The sequence below is a fragment of the Chelonoidis abingdonii genome, chromosome 14, assembly GCF_003597395.2.
Source record: "Chelonoidis abingdonii isolate Lonesome George chromosome 14, CheloAbing_2.0, whole genome shotgun sequence".
Taxonomy (NCBI): domain Eukaryota; kingdom Metazoa; phylum Chordata; order Testudines; family Testudinidae; genus Chelonoidis; species Chelonoidis abingdonii.
In genome coordinates, this window is record NC_133782.1 from 39,805,531 (window position 1) to 39,826,402 (window position 20,872).

Consider the following 20,872-nt stretch of genomic DNA (forward strand, 5'->3'; position numbering starts at 1 on the left):
GTGGTCTATAGCAGACTCCCACCATGACATCACCCTTGTTGCTCACACTTCTAACTTAGCCCAGAGACTCTCAGGTTTTTATGCAGTTTCATACCAGAGCTCTGAGCAGTCATACTGCTCTCTTACATAAAATGCAACTCCCCCACCTTTTCTGCCCTGCCTATCCTTCCTGAACAGTTTATGTCCATCCAAGACAGTACTCCAGTCATGTGAGTTATCCCACCAAGTCTCTGTTATTCCAATCACATCATAGTTCCTTGATTGTGCCAGGACTTCCAGTTCTCCCTGCTTGTTTCCCAGGCTTCTTGCATTTGTCTATAGGCACTTAAGGTAACTCACTGATTGTCCCGCTTTCTTGGTCTGAGACAGGAGTCCTCCCCTCTTGCACTCTCCTGCTCGTGCTTCCTCCCGGTATCCCATTTCCCCACTTACCTCAGGGCTTTGGTCTCTTTCCTCCGTGAACCTAGTTTAAAGCCCTCCTCACTAGGAGGATGGATGACTAGAGGCTGTCATGTTTGTCGATCTTCCTCAGAAGCGGTTGGATTTCGGGGTCACATGACTTGCTTTGCTTCCAGTCATGTGCCCATCTTGACCTCAGAAGTAATACCCTAGGGAACGTGTCTTAGGGTGACAGGTGGGTGGGGCCTGATGGGTCATGGGACAGGGCAACATCTGATTGATGATAAGCCCTGTCACAGGCTCCACACAGGTTTCTGCCTTCTCACACTGTGCCCTGTTCATAGGCTGGTAAAGTAACAGTTCTCACACCTTCCTCTGATGTTCATCCTTTTGCTTCATTTTGCAGCACCACCGTGCAGTCCCCTTTAGCCCCCAATAGTTATCCCCTTTCCAACCCATTCCAGGGTCTCTTGGCCCTTGAGGCTCCCTTCCTGTGGTGAGGAGACAGAGCTGTAGCCTCCTGTCCCCTCCCAGGCTAGCCTCCCGACTGAGTTTGGTTCAGGGCTTTTATAGCCCACCCAGCCTTCAGCCCAGCTGTCACTGTTTAGCTCCGTCTATTGCAGTGAGCCAGCCTCATTAGAGCCCGCAGCTGGGTTCCCTGCTGGCTGCTTTGCACTCCTGCCCCTGGCCGCTGCCCGAAAGCAGGGCTTAACCAGCATTTTAGCAGCGCAGTCAAGGGGTTTTACCCCTGCCCTGCCACAGTCCCCTTATTATGTCTTTTAGTACATAATTATAAGTCTAGAGAAGAGAAGACAAAATGGAGACATGATAACAGTTTTCAAGTCCATAAAAAGTTGTTACAAGGAGGAGGGAGAAAAATTGTTCTCCTTAGCCTCTGAGAACAGGAAAAGAAACAATGGGATTAAACAGCAGTAAGGGTGGTTTAGACTGGACATTAGGAAAAACACTGAAATAAATTTACCAAGGAGGTTGTGGAATCTCCGTCATTTGAGATTTTTAAGAGCAGGTTAGACAAACACCTGTCAGGAATGGTCTAGATAGTACTTAGTCCTGCCATGAATGAAGGGGACTGGACTTGATGACCTCTCAAGATCCCTTCTAATCCTACACTTCTAGGATTCTGTGTTTTCTATATACCTGGAAAAATAGTCCACTATCACCAGGTAATGATGTCCTCTGCATACACATAAATGTGAAGCTACAAGGGCTCTTTGGTAGAAATATTTGTACAGTGTCTTGTTAAGCATTGTTTCTTAAGTTGATTTGTACTGGATCACCTTTCAAAAGTCCAATATCATCAAATCCTCTCTTGAGTTCTTGCACCTTTCTCACTAGGCCCGTCATGACTGCCTTGCTGCAGCTGACAAGGTTGTTGGTCTTTGATCCTTGCACTGTGAATGCAAAGGCTTCTGTCTTTTTAAGCTGTTTCTGTGGTAAATGGTCCATGAAATTCAGAATACCTCCAGGGCTTGTCAGAGCTCTGTCATGTGACCTCTGTGACACTGCACAGCATATTCATCATAATTGTATGATTATGATATGATTATGACCTAATTATGATACACCTTGTACAAGACATATCTTGTGAGGTGTCTATAGAAAAGTTATGATTTGCTGAATAAGAGTATCCTATTTGTGCACGAGTCATTTTAATATCTGGAGTTATGAGTATTGACTAGGTATCTGTATTTCAAATGTGTTTACTCTGGGTAACACACATAGCTACCCCTTCAGGTACAACAGTGAAGAAGCTAGACAGTGCTGATGGCTAAGCATTAAAGACAATGGAAAATGGAAGAGCTTAGCCTTCCTGTAAATGTTTCAGCCAGCCTGTAAGTAATGGCTGCTACGAGCCAGCAAGGTATTCAAGGGCATGTGACCAAACCACATGACATTGAACTCCATTCTCTGGGGTGATCACTTCACCCCTTCCCCCACCATGTGGCTAACAGGCTTTGGGAGTACATCCAGGACAGCTTCACTGAGATGTCCCTGGAGGATTTCCGCTCCATCCCCATACACGTTAACAGACTTTTCCAGTAGCTGTACTGGTCACGAATGCATCCCAAGTCTTCAGGGCATATAATATTAAAACACGCTTGCTTTTTAAACCATGTATTATATTTCAAAGGTACACTCACCAGAGCTCCCTTCTCCGGCTTCTAGGTCGGGAGCCCACCTTCGGTGGGTTGAGAGGTACTAGTCCAGGTGAAAAACAGTTCCTGGATCTTGGGGAAAAATGGTTTTTCCTCCGTGCTATGCTGTATATATCTCTTCTCTGCCTCTTCTTCCTAATCCCCAAAATCGCATCCTTTGTGTGAGAATCCATTGATGGACGTCCATGCATAGGGGGTGGTGTAGTTCGTAGGACACCCCTAGAATGGCATGCAGCTCATCATAGAAGGGGCATATCCGGACTCGACCCGGGAGGCTGTTTGCTCTCTCTGGCTCTTGGTAGACTTGCCCTGAGCTCTTAGTTTCACGCTGCGAGTCCCCGTTATAGCTTCTGTTCCTTCATGCCCTTTGGGATTTTTTTAAAATGTTACAGAATTTCATCTTTGGAACGGAGTTCTGATAGCATGGATGCATCTCCCCAACGCGGCAGATCCAGTACCTCCCATTCTGTCCATGCTGGAAGCTCTTTTTGCAAGTTCTGGAAGCTGCTTGTCACTGTGCTGAGCGATCTGCATGGTTATCTCTGAGCTCATCATGCTGGTCAAACATGGAAAAAAATTCAACAGAGTTTCCTGCTACGTGGCATGCATCTGAGTTGAGAGTACTGTCCAGCGTGGTTACAAATGGAGCCTCCCAGCGGCAATACTGTCGAATTGTGTCCACGGCTACCCAAATTTGACCAGTAAGGGTCAATTTCAGTGCTAATCCTCATCAGAGAGGAGGAAGAATGAATTTAAGAGCCCTTTATGTCGACAAAATGGCATTGTTGTGTGGACAGGTGCAGGTAAATCGATCTAATGCTGCTAAATTTGACCTAAACTACGTAGTGTTAAGACCACGGCTAAGCCACCAAGTACAATGCCTGCACACAGCTGCCCTAGTCTGTTTTTCTTACCTTGGGATTGTTCAAAAGGCAGGAAAACATTTGTATCTATGGCGCCCATGAGTCTTTACTCTAAAAAATTCAGTGGAATCCAGCGGACCCTGTCATGCTTGTCCACAAAACCATTTCACATAAAAGTATCACAAAGTACCCTCCCATTACAAATGTCAGAAAACCAAAGTGCGAAGGGGGTGGCGACAGCACCAATTAACCCAGTGAGGTTGTTTAAAAGTATAGGCTAACAACACCAAATTTAGCAAACTGCGGTTAAGGAAGCAAAACAAGGATATAGTTAGCTCTGAGCAAAGAGTAGAGCTCTTGGGTAAAACAGTTGGGAACATTTACACCTCGTTTTTATCCCTGCTCTGGAAGGAATGGGAGTGTTACTTGCTCTTTTTTTTTTTTTTTTTTTTTTGTGTTTTTTTTTTTTTTTTTTTTTTTTTTTTTTTTTTTTTTTTTTTTTTTTTTTTTTTTTTTTTTTTTTTTTTGGTTTTTTTTTTTTTTTTTTTTTTTTGTTTTTTTTTTTTTTTTTTTTTTTTTTTTTTTTTTTTTTTTTCTTTTTTTTTTTTTTGGTTTGGTTTGTTTTTTTTTTTTTTTTTTTTTTTTTTTTTTTTTTTTTTTTTTTTTTTTTTTCTTTTTTTTTTTTTTTTTTTTTTTTTTTTTTTTTTTTTTTTTTTTTTTTTTTTTTTTTTTATCCTCCAGTTTGCCTTTCCTGGACCTGCACAAAGCAGGCCACAGAACACCTACCCATCCACTTTTATAACAACCCCTAACCATGACTGAGTTATTGAAGTCCTCAAAATTGTGGTTTGAAGACCTCAAGCTGCAGAGAATCCACCAGCAAGCGACCCATGCCCCACGCTGCAGAGGAAGGCGAAAAACCTCCAGGGCCCCTGCCAATCCGCCCTGGAGGAAAATTCCTTCCCGACCCCAAATATGGCGATCAGCTAAACCCTGAGCATGTGGGCAAGACTCACCAGCCAGCACCCAGGAAAGAATTCTCTGCAGTAACTCAGATCCCATCCCATCCAACATCCCCTCACAGACCATTGAGCAGACTTATCTGCTGATAATCCAAGATCAATTGCCCAAATTAAACTATCCCATCATATCATCCCCTCCATATACTTATCAAGCTTAGTCTTAAAGCCAGATAAGTCTTTTGCCCCACTACTTCCCTCGGAAGGCTGTTCCAGAACTTCACTCCCTAATGGTTAGAAACCTTCGTCTAATTTCAAGTCTAAACTTCCTAATATCCAGTTTGTACCCATTTGTCCTTGTGCCTACATTAGTACTAAGCTTAAATAATTCCTCTCCCTCCCTAACGTTAATCCCCCTGATATATTTATATAGAGCAAGCATATCCCCCGCAGCCTTCTTTGGCCAGGCTAAACAAGCCAAGCTCTTTGAGTCTCCTTTCATAAGGCAGGTTTTCCATTCCTCGGATCATCCTAGTAGCCCGTCTCTGAACCTGTTCCAGTTTGAATTCATCCTTCTTAAACATGGGACACCAGAACTGCACACAATATTCCAGGTGGGGTCTCACCAGCGCCTTATATAACGGTACTAAACACCTCCTTATCCTTGCTGGAAATACCTCGCCTGATGCACCCTAAAACCGCATTTGCTTTTTTAACGGCCATATCGCATTGGCGGCTCATAGACATCCTGCTATCAACCAATACCCCAAGGTCCTTCTCCTCCTCTGTTGCTTCCAACTGATGCGTCCCCAATGTATATCTAAAATTCTTATTATTAATCCCTAAGTGCATGACCTTGCACTTTTCACTATTATATTTCATCCTATTACTATTACTCCAGTTTACAAGGTGGTCCATCTTCCAGATCTTCCTGTATAGTATCCCGGTCCTTCTCCGTGTTAGCAATACCCCCCAGCTTTGTGTCATCCGCAAACTTTATTAGCACATTCCCGCTCTTTGTGCCAAGGTCAGTAATAAAAAGGTTAAATAAGATCGGTCCCAAAACCGATCCTTGAGGGACTCCACTAGTAACCTCCTTCCAGCCTGACAGTTCACCCTTCAGTACGACCCGCTGGAGTCTCCCCTTTAACCAGTTCCTTATCCACCTTACAACTTTCATATTCATCCCCATCTTTTCCAATTTAACTAACAGTTCCCCATGTGGAACCGTGTCAAATGCCTTACTGAAATCGAGGTAAATTAGATCTACCGCATTTCCTTTGTCTAAGTAATCTGTCACCTTCTCAAAGAAGGAGATCAGGTTGGTTTGGCACGATCTACCTTTAGTAAATCCATGTTGCAATTCGTCCCAATTACCATTGACCTCAATGTCCTTAACTACTTTCTCTTTAAAATTTTTCCAAGACCTTACATACTACAGACGTCAAGCTAACAGGCCTATAGTTACCGGATCACTTTTTTTCCCTTTCTTAAAAATAGGAACTACGTTAGCAATTCTCCAGTCGTACGGTACAACCCCGAGTTTACCGATTGATTTAAAATTCTCGCTAACGGGCTCGCAATTTCATGCGCCAGTTCCTTTAATATCCTTGGATGGAGATTGTCCGGGCCCTCCGATTTTGTCCCATTAAGCTGTTCAAGTTTGGCCTCTACCTCAGATGCGGTAATATCACCTCCATATCCTCATTCCCGTTTATCATCCCTCCATCATCCCTAAACTCCTCACTAGTCTTATTAAAGACTGAGGCAAAGTACTTATTTAGATATTGGGCCATGCCTAGGTTATCCTTAACCTCCATTCCATCCTCAGTGTATAGCGGCCCCACTTCTTCTTTCTTTGTTTTCTTCTTATTTATGTGGCTGTAGAACCTTTTACTATTGGTTTTAATTCCCTTTGCAAGGTCCAGTTCTACATGGCTTTTAGCCTTCCTCACTTTATCCCTACATGTTCTGACCTCACTAAGGTAGCTTCCCTTGCTAATCCCGCCTTTCTTCCACTCCCTGTAAGCTTTTCTGCTTTTTCCTAATCCCCTCTCTGAGATGCTTGCTCATCCAGCTTGGCCTACAACTCCTGCCCATGGTTTTTTTCCCTTTCTTGGGATGCAGGCTTCCGACAGTTTCCGCAGCTGCGACTTAAAGTAATTCCAGGCCTCCTCCGCATTTAAATCCACAAGTTCCTCCGTCCAATCCACTTCCCTAACTAAATTTCCTTAACTCTTTTAAATTAGCCCTTGAGAAGTCAAAAACCCTAATCCCAGATCTACGTTTGTTTATCCTTCCATCTAGTTTGAACTGAATCAGCTCATGATCACTCGAACCAAGGTTGTCCCCTACCACCATTTCTTCTACGAGGTCCTCACTGCTCACCAAACCAAATCTAAAATGGCATCCCTCTTGTCGGTACTTCAACTACTTGGTGAAGAAATCCATCCGCTATCACATCCAGAAAAAATCTGACCCCTATTATTCTTGCAAGCACTTGTCCTCCAGTCTATATCTGGGAAGTTGAAGTCTCCCATGATCACACATTTCCCCTTAGTGTTTACTTCATTAAAGACATTAAAGAGGTCTCTATCCATATCCAAATCAGATCCCGGCGGTCTGTAGCACACCCCAAGCACTATCTCAGGGGAGGCTCTAGTAGCTTTTTTACCCAGTGTGATTTTTGCCCAGACAGACTCTGTCTTATCCATTCCATCACTTCTTATTTCATTACAGTTAACCTCATCATTGATGTACAATGCTACTCCACCACCTTTGCCTTTCTTCCTGTCTTTTCTAAACAGCACATAGCCTTCAATACCTGTACTCCAGTCATGAGTACTATTCCACCAGGTTTCTGTTATCCCTATAATATCCGGTTTCACTTCCTGCACCAGTAGCTCCAGTTCCTCCATCTTGTTACCTAGGCTCCTCGCATTAGTGTACAGACATTTTAATTTTTGGCGTTTGGCGTCAGTGACATTCTTTCCCCCGTTGTGCACAGACTTCTACCACCAGCATCACCTGTTAGTCTAGTTTCTACTCCGCTTTTCCTCCTTGGGTCAATTCTTCGGTCCACAAGCGTATCCCCTCTCACTTTGTTTACTTCCCTCTCCAGGTTAAATTCTGGCGTGGAGATCTCCTGGACATCTCCCAACCATCTCCCCCAACTTCCTAGTTTAAAGCTCTCTTAATGAGGTCGGCGAGCCTCCATCCTAGAAGTCTATTTCCCTCCTTACTTAGGTGAAGTCCATCCCGAGAGAACAGTCGTCTGTCCGTAAATGCTTCCCAATGACCGTACATCCCAAAGCCCTCCTTATAGCACCACTGCCTGAGCCATCTGTTAATCGTCATAATCTTGTCACTCTTTCGTCGCCCTGCTCTAGGAACCGGCAGAATCCCACTGAAGATCACCTGAGCCTCGATTTCCTTGAGCGTCTTCCCCAGTCTGGCATAGTCCTCCTTGATACAGTCCAGCGAGTAACTAGCCGTATCATTCATTCGTTCCCACATGAAAGGACAATCAACGGATTCTTTCCCGCTCCCGCTAGGATCCTTTTCAGCCTCAGGTCCACATCCTGTATCTTAGCACCCTGGCAGACAGCACACCCTTCTGTTCTCCGATCAGGTCTAGTTACAGGCCTGTCTATTCTTCTCAGTAAGGAGTCTCCAATCACGTAGACTTGCCTTTTCCTGGTGACAGTGTGATTCTCCGGTCTATCCCCTGCACCAGCTGGCCGCAAGTCCTCTCGATTCGTATTCGCCCTTGCAATCCTCCTGGGGCTCATACTTGGTGATGCCTCCATTGACTCCTCCCCTCCTTCTGCAGGACTAGCTGCTCGTCTCTTTTTCCTTGCCCTCTTCCTTCGCGAGCACCTGCTGTGCTCCATCTTCATTTTCCAACCCAGCAAACCTGTTCCTGAGTTCTATTTCTCCGTCGCTGGCCCGTCACCTTTTCCTCTGCCTGGTTCTCCTAGTCAAATGCTTCTCCACCGTCCACTTTCCTCACCCAGCAGCCCCTCCTCAGAATTTTTTGGTCCTGCTTCCATCTGCACGTCTGAGCTTATCCCTGTGCCCTCATCATGTCTGTGCTCCATCATCTGCTCAAACCCCCTTCTAAACTCAGCCAGAGTTTCCACCTGCATCTCCAGTCCTCTTATCTTTTCTTCCAGCAGCTCTATCAGGTCGGCACTTCATGCAGACAAAACTCCTTTCAGGTGCCCCCTCCAGGACCATGTACATGCCACAGCTTCCACATCTGGTCATCCTCAGTGTGTCTCTCACTGCTGCCTCTGTCTCACTCATGGCCTTCTCCAACTCTGTGCCTGGCAGTCCACGCCACACACCGCACCACAGGCCCCCAACAAGCGCTGGGCTGCTGGCAGACCCCTGCCCCTTCCCTTTCTGGCTTGTTGGTTTCTCGCCTTGGTCTCCCCTGCAACCTCCCCCTGGAAACTCCCACTGAAACTCCCCTGTTAGCAGCTCTGTTTGGTGGCTCCTGTGCCGCTGCAGCTGTCTGTGATGGAGTCTGGGTGCAGGCTCTGGGACAGAGTTTGGGGGCCAGAAGGGGGTGTGGGATCTGAGGGTGGTGGTGCTTGGGGGGATGGGACAGCCATCACATGTGGTTTCCTTCCTCCTCTGCTGTCTCTCGCCATAGCCTCACTTGGAGTGGTGAATGGAGCTGTCCCTTGCTCAGTTTGCAGAAGTGATGGTTGCGGTTGGGGTGTGCAGATCACAGGGTCAAACACTCACCAAAGCCCTAGAAGCTGCTCAGGTGATGAGTGAGGTCCACTGCCAATGATCCTGTCTCCCACCAGAAGCCCCCTCAGTGTCTCCTCCAGGTGAGTGCCGGGGGAGGGGAAGGCTATGTCTCAGAAGCATGTGTGTGCCTCTCTGTCCTACCCCTCCCCTTCCTGACTTGCAGCAGCCAGCTGCTCGCTAGCCCTCAGGCTCAGCTCACTGCCAGCCAGCGTCTTGGGTTGCCATAGACAGAGACACCAGCAGCCAAGAGAGCAGCTGACACTTGCGTCTCTAGGCTCTGCATATCTGAGGCAAGTGCCTCACTCGCCTCGCCCTCATTACGGCACTGATGGAAACATTTGGTTAGACTGTCACCTTAAACCAAATCTACTTTGTTAAATTACTATAAAATGTTTTATTTTCATATCTCTTGTGAACATTATTGACTTTAATGCCTTCTACTTCTCTCTTAAAACTTACCTCTTTGTAGTTAAATAAACTAATCCAATGTCTGTGTTTACACAGAACTGTTTGCTAACTCCAAGGAAGTTAGAAAACTGCTATACATTAACCTCTATAGACCCAACAATATAATGCGAGAACTGTCCTGGAGAGAGCTGGTCAATGCAGAACACTAGTTTTGGATGAAGATCCAGGGCTCAGAGTGTGTTGGGGTCTCTCTGCAAGTGCTAAACAGGGCTGGTGGAGGACAGAGTGTGGTTGATGTTTGCAGACAGGCTTCTGGGACAGATCTACTGGACCAGGGCCATGGCTATTCATAGACACTCGGGGTGTGACCTGAATGTTGGTGGCTGGTTATGAACGGCCCAGGCTGGGACCCACAACAGCTAAGCATTGTGAGGCACCCCAGATTGCAGGGCACGGTGACACAAGCTCTCACTAGTCTGGATTTCACCCTGGAGTGTGATATGTTCCTTCCTTTTAACTACTCCATGCAGCTGTAAGCAGCTGAGCAGCTTCTGCCCTGCAGTGCCATGTGCTGAGTTCCTTCTCAGTGAATGTGGGACAGGCCCAAGCCCAGGACCACACTCAGTTCTACATGTGCACCTCTCCGGGCACCCTGGCAAACCCCAACTGTCTCAGGGCTGGTCTTCTTCACCTGGGCTTTGAGTCCCTTGTTTCTGGTTGCCCAACCTCCGTTCACTCATGGGCCCGGTGAGCCTGGGACTGGTGCTTTGCCAGAGCTGGACACAGCCAGGCTTAGCCCAAGGAAGAGGTATGAAGCTGTTCCTGGTGAAGCGCCCAGAGGTCACTGCTGGGATCTGGCTGTTTGAATCCAGGCTGTGGGAGTGCAATGCAGGTGATTGGTGTGCAAGGGGGTATGGTGGGGATGGCTAGAGGCACCTTTTTGGGGGTGGCAGGTGTCCCAGGCTGACAGCCTGACATGCTGCACCAGGATTTGGTATTTTTATTACTCATACATTTATTTTCGTCAAAAATGGGTTTGTGCTGAGAATTAAAAAAATGGTGAAAATTATGTCTCCCTCCACCCCCAGTTGGAAACTCCATGATGCGACCATGGTTATGGCCACCTCCCTCTCTGGCCCTTCCATTTAGATGGAAAACACTGACCTCCAGTCTGTCCTTGGGGGCACAAGAAATGATTTACAGCAACAAACTTTCTGATACAGTCACCAGCACCGTTTTATTTGCATTAGGCTGTTGGAATGTAATTACCAGATGTTATGGTCGAACACAGAGTAACAGTGAACAACAGGGAATATACACAGGGATTTGCATGTTTATTTAGTGGAGTTTGTGCCTTACATGACAAGACAGCTCTGTGCATTATCAGATGCCGTCAACACTCCTCACATAAGGTGAATGTTAAGTCAAAACCATGTAGAAAAAAAAAGCATCTTGTATGTGTCAGTGCTGCGCTGCTGGACATGAAAGGGGGATAGAATTCTCCACAACCTCATCTTCCTCTTTGTTAGATGTACACAGCAGGAGACTATAAACATTCTGCCTCAGTAACTCCGTGCAGATCATCTACATTGCTTTCCCCCCATCAGCCCTGACATATTCAATGGGAGTTTTCAACTTGATATCAGTGGTGGCTCTTTGCCGAAATCAGCCGGGCAGCTTTGCAAACCTCGGCCTCAGTAACGATCTAGGAGTCTCTGCATGTTTTTTTGAAAGCCACATATTGACTGAGTGCTTTGCTCAAGGCTTCCCTAACCTCTCTGTTTCTCAGGCTGTAGATGAGAGGGTTCACCAGGGGAGTCAGGACCATGTAGCAAAGAGAGAGCACTTTCTTTAGCACTCTCAGTGTATCGAGTGTTGGTAGCATGGAGACACTCATTAGGGTTCCATAGAAAATTGTTACCACAATGAGGTGGGAGGAGCAAATGGAAAAGGCTTTGTGCCTCCCAGTGGTGGAAGGGATTCTCAGGATGGTGGTGATGATGCAGACGTAGGATGTCAGGGTTAACAGGAACGGAGGCAGGGTGAATACACAGGCTAGGATGAAATTCAACAACATGATGAGGAGTGTGTCCCTGCAGGAAAGTTTAATCAGTGGGATGGGATCACAGTACAAATGGTCAATTTCATTCGAGCCACAGAATACTGACTGTGACATGAGTAATACAATTATGGTAACACCCAAACAACCATTGAACCATGACCCAGCTGCCAACTGGAGGCAAAACCTGGCATTCATCAGAGCTGAATAGTGCAGGGGTTTACATATTGCTAAATACCGATCATAAGACATCACTGCTAGCAGATAGCATTCTGTACCTACCAGACCACCAAAGAAATACAGTTGTGTGATGCAGCCACTGACTGAGATAGTTTTGTCCCCAGTCAGGAGACTGACCAGGATCCTGGGCAGGATGGTGGAGGAATAGCAGATCTCTAAGCAGGACAGGTTCCCCAGGAAGAAGTACATGGGGGTGTGAAGGTGCTGGTCAGCCACAACTAGCACAACCATGAGAGTGTTTCCGGCTGCAGTTGCTATGTAGATTACTAGAAACAGCAGGAAGAGAAAAAATTGCAGCCCAGGGAGATCCCCGAATCCCAGGAGGATGAATTCTGTGATGGCCGTTTGGTTTCCCCAGTCTCTGTCTGCCATGGGTTGAGTTTAGGAACCAGAAAACAAGCCGTATCAACCTAATTGGAAGAACAAAGAGCTGAAAGTTAATCAAGTGTCAGGAATTCATTCCATGAACTTTGAAAAACTCCTCCCCTGCTTCCAGTTACCCACTGAAATGTGAAGGCTAAATAGAGACTTCAGAGTAAAGTGCCAGGAGTCTCAGTCTGAGAACAGAATTGTGGTATCATTGCAGACTCACCCTCTGCTATACCAGAGCCATAACTATGATAACAACAGCCCATTTCTCTGGTAGCCCAATTAGTGATGTGACTGATCTGATCCCTGCTTGACATGCTGTCATATCTCGTCTGCTGACATATTGGGGCTTAACAATGATACTTCAAAGCAGCATTGTACTGGTGGTCATTGCCAGAATCATGTCATCTCTTAGAAAGAGTCAAAAATCAATGAATACATCAACACAAATCTTACATCAAGACTTTCATTAACATCTAATGTCCTTAGACACCGATCTTCTGTTCGAATTTACAGGAGTTAGTTTAATAATCAATCTTGGTAAAATCATAATTTTAGTGTCCTACAGGAAAAGGAATAATTATTTTTACCTCCACAACAGACCTGTTTATGTCATAAATTATGAAATGGAGTCAGTTCTTCCTTACTTCATGTAATGATGATGGTGGTGGTGGTGACGTGATGAGGGACTGGTAATGGCTTTCCTGTTTCATAGTCGTTTTCCCTGTGTTGACTATGAAACAATAACAACATACAGCTCTCTTCAGGGTGGATTTTAGGAAAGGGCAAAGCCATGCTCTTCTGCTGCCTGGGGAATAGCTCAGTGGTGTGAGTATTGGGTTGTTAAACCCAGGGTTATGAGCTCAATACTCAAGGGGATCATTTCGGGCACTAGGGTAAAAAAAAAACTGTCAGGGATTGGTCCTGCTTAGAGCAGGGGGTTGGACTAGATGACCTTCTGAGGTCCCTTCCAACCCTAATCTTCTATGAACCCTAACAGGAGTGTGACTCTCACACTGCAAATGATTGAGGGCTGATAATACAGGAAGGAGAAGAGAACGAAGATGCTGCCCATAAAGTCAGAGCTCATCTGGTATTTACTAAACATGATCTAGGGACTCACACTGTTCCAGATTCCAGTCAATTGACCCTAGCTCCATTAGAGTCAATGGACTAGATCCCCAGCTGAGGACCTTTCACAAGACATGTATCTCAATTTCCCCATTGTTAAACGGCACGGTTAACATCAACTGGCTCTGCTGTGTGAATGTGCTCAAATTCAAAAGTTATATGCAGTTTTATTGTCACCAATTCAGTCCTAGGATATTAGAGATGCAAGATGGAAGCAGTAATGAAGCTGAAGGAGAGCTCTGTTTGCCTCGAAAGCTTGTCTCTCTTACCACCAGAAGTTGGTCCAAGAAAAGATATCACCTCACCCGCCTTGTCTTGCTAATATTCAAAAAGCACACACATGCCCTGTCTGGAAGGTGCTATAGAAATGCTGTCAGGAAGATGGACCTCACCTGTAACCACAGGAGAAGCTTGAAGAGATGAGCACTGATATCTCAGGGTTCAGCGGCCAGGACTCAGGCTGGATCTTCTCAGTAAATAGACCTGCACCTACCTGAATGGACGAACAGCTGCCATGATCTGTCTTACAACATGCTCTTCCCCTTTCATTTACAAAGTGCAGATATCTCCTTATATTTGTATCCTTCTCCATGACAGGCTGCATCTCCCTTGAGTCCACCTCCGAAGGGGCTGAGCCTGGGGAGCTAGCGCTGTGTTTTCTGCGCAGACTGTACAAACAACTTTCCTGATGCAACCGACCTCCCACAGCCAGAGGAATTGCCCTTCTGCTCCCTGCTCTATGAGGTCATTCCTGTTCATGGCAGAAACATAACAGTGCCCATAAAGTGTATGGTCCTGCAGAGACCGCCTCTGCTCAGTAACCTTCACTCACGTAAATTGTCCCGTTGCTCTCAGCAGAACAAGTGCATGAATAATAATGGCTGAAATCAGTCAGGTGTGCCAGATTGGGTGTTGAAGCTGTGCAGTTTAACAAACACACAGAAGACTGAATGTAAAGTAAATTTAATCTTTACTTTGCAAATGAAAGATTTGCATGACAGGAAATCTTTCTCTCTCGCTCTCTTTCCCTTTCACACACAGATACACACACACAAACCTAATGGAAATATTTCTCCCACAGAACTTGGATGTGATTAGTGCCTGCTAATGTTTATTTATTTATTTCCCAATATTGTCTCCCTTTTGCTGAGCAGCAGCAGAAAATAGGGCCTTGCAGATTGGTATGCCATGGGAGGAGAATCTAGTGATCTGGAGTCTGATAATTCCTTAATGTAACTTGTTTATTGACACTATGTGCACCAGTCCTGGAGCAGAGATGGTCACAGATACCATGCAGGGAATCCCATCTTTAAGGAATCTCATCCCCATGCTTCAGGAGCAGAGCTAGCCTGCAGGACGTCCCCCCACACAATGAGTTCAGCCAAGAACTGTAATGGTGAATGCTGGGTCATCCCAATGAGTGGGAGCTGGACAAGGGCAGGGTACGATCCCTCTCTGGATTGCACAGCACCTGCCTGAAGAGTAGTGTAAAGCTCAGCTCTAATGTTGTTGTTTGAACTAAATGTTTACATACAGAAGTACCTCAGAGTTATGAACACCAGAGTTATGGACTGACCAGTCAACTGCACACCTCATCTGGAATCGGAAGTACGCAAACAGGTAGAAGCAGATTTCAGATGTGCAGATGAACCCCTGCATCGCCTCCTGCTGGTGACTTCCAGGAATTAGCTCATTCCAGCCCTGGAGCACCCTCTACAGGCCGGTGACCCGCCTGTCCTCTCGCCCCCCTGTCCCTCCCTGGACCCCAGTGCCTCTTTAACTGAGGTGCTGCCCCCTGGCAGCACCCCACCAATCTGGGTCTCCCCTCCATGGGGAACCCCCAACCCACTCTCCCTACTTCGCCTCAGTTTTGGCTACTGCCCAGTCTCCATCTAGCCCCCATTCACTGGGGCTGACTGCAGTATCAGCCACTCATCACAGGCAAAGGGGTCTGGACTGGCTGCCTTTACCCACCCTCAGGCTGCCCCTCTGCAAGCCCAATGCCTGGGTGGGCCTAGAACTAGGCCCTGCATCCTGGGGAGTTGCTGGCCTAGGGCTTCTCAGCTCCTAAGGCCTTTCCCCAGCCCTGCCTCACTCTAGGACCCCTGGATGAGTTCCCCAGCAGCCAGGCTTGTCTCCCTCTCCAGTCAGACAGAAACTGATTCTTCTGGCTTCCCAGGCCTTCTTATAAGGCCCTGCTGCTCAGTTTGGGGCATGGCCCCAGCTGCAGCCACTTCCCCCAATCAGCCAGGGTTTTACCTTGCCCAGCCCTGGCCCTCTGCAGGGCTTTTCCAACCCCTTCTGGGCTGGAGCGGGTGGTCACCTTGCTACACGGATACAATAAATAAATAATGCAGTACTCCAGTAAAGTACTGTAAGGTTCTTGGGAGGTTATGGGCCTACCCAGGGTGCTCTGCAACAATGAGGCCCAGACACATTGTGAGTTATTTGGCTTTAATGAAGGCAAAGTTACACACCCGCAACGGGGACTCCTGGTGTTGCTGTCATGGAGGCGGGGAACCCAGCGCACCAAAGGTCAGCCTGGTGTGGAGTCCGAAGGCGGGATCGAAGCTTTGCAGCTATATATACCAAATGCAAAAACAGCTTATACATAAACAAATAGGGGCTTTCCACAGGCGGTGTCCACCCCTTGGCCTACGGCCAGGGGCTTTCCACAGGCTGTGTCCGCCCCTTGACTTAAGGCCATACAAAGCGGTTCTTACCAGCTAAAAGTGAATTATGCTGGTGTGCCATGTCCTACAGTGACCAGCTGCCGAGAAAGCAGAAATACCTGAGCTAGGTCATAACACAGTCTTCCGCAGTCCCCTACAAGTACCGTGTTAAAAAAACTACTTAAAAATAAAGAGAAACTTGAAAAACAGATTTGACAAGGTTAGGAAACCTGTTTCTGTGCTTGTTTCTTTTAAATTGAGATAGTTAAAAGCAGCATTTTTCTTCTGCATAATAAAGTTTCAAAGCTGTATCAAGTCAATGTTCAGTTGTAAACTTTTGAAACAACAATAATATTTTGTTCAGTGTTATGAACAACCTCTATTCCTGAGGTGTTCTAACTCTGAGGTTCTACTGTATTTCTGATGGGACGGTATGTGGTGAACAGTTTGCTAATTGCTATTCCAATTGCCTTTGTAGTTTCCATGTAGTTCCTGGCATGAGTTGTATGGGTTCCTTGTCCATTTCTCTCTGTTGGATTCTCATTTTAGAGACGTTGCTGCCTCTCTCAAGGGAACAGAAAATAAATCATTTGAAATGAGAAATAAAATTTCTGGGATTCAGTCTTGTGCCCCCGAATGGAAATATTTTGTTTCAGAAATGCTGCCACTGTAGAGGGACAAAATAAGAAAAACTAGCTGCCTAAGTCACTGCCAACTATTGGGATAGTCTATCAATTACTTTGCTTATTGCTTGGAATAGTTATTTAGAAGATCTTTGCAGTAACTTAGGTTAGTTAAGGCAAATTCAGAAGGGAGGAGGGGTGAATCTGACCCTCTGTGCTCTGAACCTAACCTTCTGGGCTGTTTTCTTGGAGTGGGGGGTTCAACTCTGTGAAAAACAGGCAGTCTGGAAATATGTACATCTGCCAGACAAATGACCCCAAAACCACAAAACCCGCATCTTGTTTTGGCATGCCTTCTCACCTTTGCTTTTGCTCCATTTGACCGGCTATGCAATACTCTTGATTGACATGTTTTTTTAACTAGCTGTGTACAAAAGGGGAATTAGGAGTCTGAGTCAAGCAGATCGCTTTGTAGACACATCAAGAAGATCTCCAGACAGACAGGTGGCCACTGGAACTCTATGCTGAGATTATCCACATAGAATAGCCTAATGGATCAGATCAAAGTCCTCTAGCTCAGTATTCTGTCATCTGACAGTGGCCAATGCCAGGTGCCCCAGAGGTAAAGACAGAACAGCAATCATCAAGGTGATCATTTCCTGTCATTCACATCCCAGCTTTTGCAAACAGAGGCTAGGACACATCCCTGCTCATCCTGGCTAACAGCCATTGGTGGACCTATCCTCCATGCATTTATCTAGTCTTTTTGACCTGTATAGTCTTAGCCTTCACAACATACTCAGGCCATGGGTACTCCTTTTGTTTGTTTTAAACCTGCTGCCTATTAATTTCATGTCGTGACCCCCTACTTCTTGTGTTATGAGGATGTAATAAACACTTCCTTATTTATTTCTACACGCCAGTCGTGTTTTTATAGATCTAAATCATTTCACCGCTTTACTCATCTCTTTTCCAAGTTGAAAAGTCACATTTTCGTTAATCTTCCTCATATGAAGCTGTTCCATACCAACCTAATCATTTTTCAAGCTTCCTTCCACTTCTGAACTATATGAGGCGTACAGATATTGGGACTGCTTGGACACTCTAAGCTTCATTATCAGCTTAGATCTGGAATCACTGCCATCACCAGATTCCTCCATCTGAAACATCCTTTTCTCCCAAAACCTTCCCCTCCTGTGTAGCCTTGAAGACTTTTTCCACCAGAGTTCCTACTGCTGTGAACAACTGATCCAACCCCTTGGACTTAAACGGTAGCAATTTAACCATTCCCCTTTCCTTCCACCCACTAATTCCTAGGTGATCCAGATCCAATCTCCCATGGATCTAAAAACAAGAGAAAATCAATCAGGTATAAGAAAAAGGCTTTTAATTAAAAAAAGAAAGGTAAAAGAAAACCCTCTGGGAGTTAGCATACCAGCTATCTCACAGAAACAGATTTCAAACACAGAGGAGGTTCCCCTGGCACAAATTTAGTTACACAAAAAAATACCCCAACATACCCAATTTTGATATTCCCTTACATTTTTAAAATTACCCAAATACACTTTTGATAATTATCTTTGTAACCAAGAACAAGTTACAAAGTGAAAAAACATAAACCTATTATCCCTTGTCTGAAAACTTACTACTCTGATAAGAGGCTGGTTCCTTGATCTTTTTCACTCCCTCTGAAACTGAATCTTTTAACAAAGGAAAACTTTTCCCTCCTTCCTTTTGAAACATCTTGTTCCCCCATTGTTCTCCTACTGGATCAGGGTCAGCTAAGCTTAGGCCAAACTTCTCTAACCCTTTATAGGAAAAGAGGCATAACCCTTAACTTCTGTTTATGAAACTCATCCTTTTCCAAGCTGAAACAGTCATATTTTTGTTTATCTCTACTTCATACTGAAAGCTGTTCGTATCCTAATCCCCCTAATCTTTTTATTGCCCTTTTTCTTGTACCTTTTCAAAAATCCGATAGTCTCTTTTTTGTTTCTTTGTGGGCAACCACATCTGCATGTAGTATTCAAATGTGCATACCATGGATTTTCTATAGAGGCAATATGACATTTTCTATTCTATATTATTCTATCCTTATGTTAATGATGCCAACTTCTCTTTGCTTTTTGACCTACACTGCATATTGAGTGGATGTTTCAGAGAACTATCTACAATGACTCCAAACTCTCTTTCTTGAGTAGTAACAGTAATTTAAACCACATCATTCACATATGTATAGTTGGGATTATTGTTCCAAGTGCATTACTTGTGCATTTTTGACACTGAATTTCATCTTGCCCAGTTGTTGTCCAGTTCACCTAGTTTCAGAGATTTCTTTATAGCTTCTCACAGTCTACCTAGGGATTAACACTAGCCTGCATAGTTCTTGAAATCATCTGCAAATTTGATCAATCTCACTGTTATCCCCTTTTGTTCCAGATCATTTAATGAATATGTGAGATAGGACTGGGCAATACAGACCCCGTGGCACCACTGATTACCCTCCACTGAGGAGCCTTCCCCTTTATCCTATGACAGCTTACTTTGCTTATGAGCCTTTGTGGACTTGTCAAAGGTTTTCTGAAACTCTAAGTACACTATATCCATGGACCGCCTGTTCCCAGGCTGGTTGCTCCGCAGAGAATTCTAGTAGAGGGAGGCTATGATCCTTACAAAACAATGTTGATCTTTCCCAACAAACTTACTTCAGTCTAGTTACCTGACATTGTCACTATAGTCAACCGCCTCCTGCCTCAGGTATTTAAGTCAAGGCTTCCAGCCTGTAATGCACCGGATCACCATGTGAGCCTTTTTTAAAATTGGTATCATCGTTAGCTATCCTCCAATCAGGTACAGAAGCTGATTTTATGAAGGTTACCAGAGTACAGTTAGTTGTTCTGCAATTTCACATTTGAGATTCCTTCAGAACTCTAGGTGATACCATCTGGTCCTTGGTGACTTATACTGTTAGATTTAGAAAATTGTCCAAACTTCTCTAACGACATCTTCAATCGGACAGTGCTAGGATTTATTGCTAAAAGAGATGGCTCAGATTTGGGAATCTCCCTCAAATCCTCACATAAGACCGATGCACTGAATTCATTTACTTTCTCCACAAGTGCTTTTCATCTTGAGTTGCTCCTTTAGCATCTTCATTGTTCAGTGCCTTCACTGACTGTTTAGCAAGCTTCTTGGTTTCTGAATGCTAACTAAAGATTTTTGCTATTACTTTCTGAATCTTTGGCTAGTTGTTCTTCAAATTATTTTTTGACTTTCCTAATTATATTTTTACACATCAATTGCCAGAGTTTATGCTCCTTTCCATTTTCCTCACTAGGATTTAACTTCCACATGTTAAATGATGCCTTTTTGCCTCTCACTGCTTCTTTTACTTTGTTCTTTAGCCACAGTGGCACTTTTTTGGTTCTCTTGCTATGTTATTTTAATTTGGGATATACACTTAATTTGAGTCTCTATTATGGTGTCTTTAAAAAGTTTCCATGCACCTTGCAGAGATTTCACTTTTGGCTCTGTACCTTTTAATTTCACTATCATAATCATTTTTGTGTAGTTCCCCCTTTCTGAAATTATATGTTTCAGTGTGGGCCGCTGTGGTGCTTTCCCCACCACAGGGATGTTAAATTTAACTATATTATGGTCACAATTACCAAGCAGTCCAGCTATATTCACCTCTTGAACCAGACCCTGTGCTTCACTTAGGACTACATCAAGAATTCCCTCGCCTCTTGTGGGTTCCAGGACTAGTTGCTCCAAGCAGCAGGCCTTTAAGGTGTCAAGCAAATTTATCTTTGCAGTCCTGAGGTGATATGTACCCAGTCAATATGGGGATTGTTAAAATCCCACATTATTATTGAGTTTTTTATTTTAATAACCTCTCTAATCTCCCTCAGCATTTCACAGTCACTATCATCATCCTGGTCAGGTGGTCGATAATATATCCCTACTGCTATATTCTTATACTCTGAGCATGGAATTACTATCCATAGAGATTCTATGGTGCCATTTGGTTCATTTAAGATTTGATTCTGTACTTTCTTTCACAGATAGTGCCACTCCCCCATCAGCACAACCTGTTCTGTCCTTCCAACATAGTTTGTACCCTGACATTACTGTGTCCCATTGATTAGCCTCATTCCACCAAGTTTCTCCTTTAATACGAGGCACTCTAGTTCATCCATCTTATTATT

The 20,872-nt window shown here is 44.8% G+C and overlaps 1 protein-coding gene across 1 annotated transcript; it reads right to left on the reverse strand.

Moving 5' to 3' along the window:
- Positions 1 to 11,275: 11,275 nt before the first annotated feature.
- LOC116834570 (olfactory receptor 6N1-like) lies at positions 11,276 to 12,244 on the reverse strand. Its single transcript, XM_032796772.2, has one exon. It carries the CDS (start codon positions 12,239 to 12,241, stop codon positions 11,276 to 11,278), a length of 966 nt encoding a protein of 321 aa, XP_032652663.2. The 5' UTR covers positions 12,242 to 12,244.
- Between the last annotated feature and the right edge of the window lie 8,628 nt (positions 12,245 to 20,872).

What these genes read in the sequence shown, in the direction of transcription:
- LOC116834570 (XM_032796772.2), bottom strand. Translation starts at nt 12,241, where the DNA reads ATGGCAGACAGAGACTGGGGAAACCAAACGGCCATCACAGAATTCATC.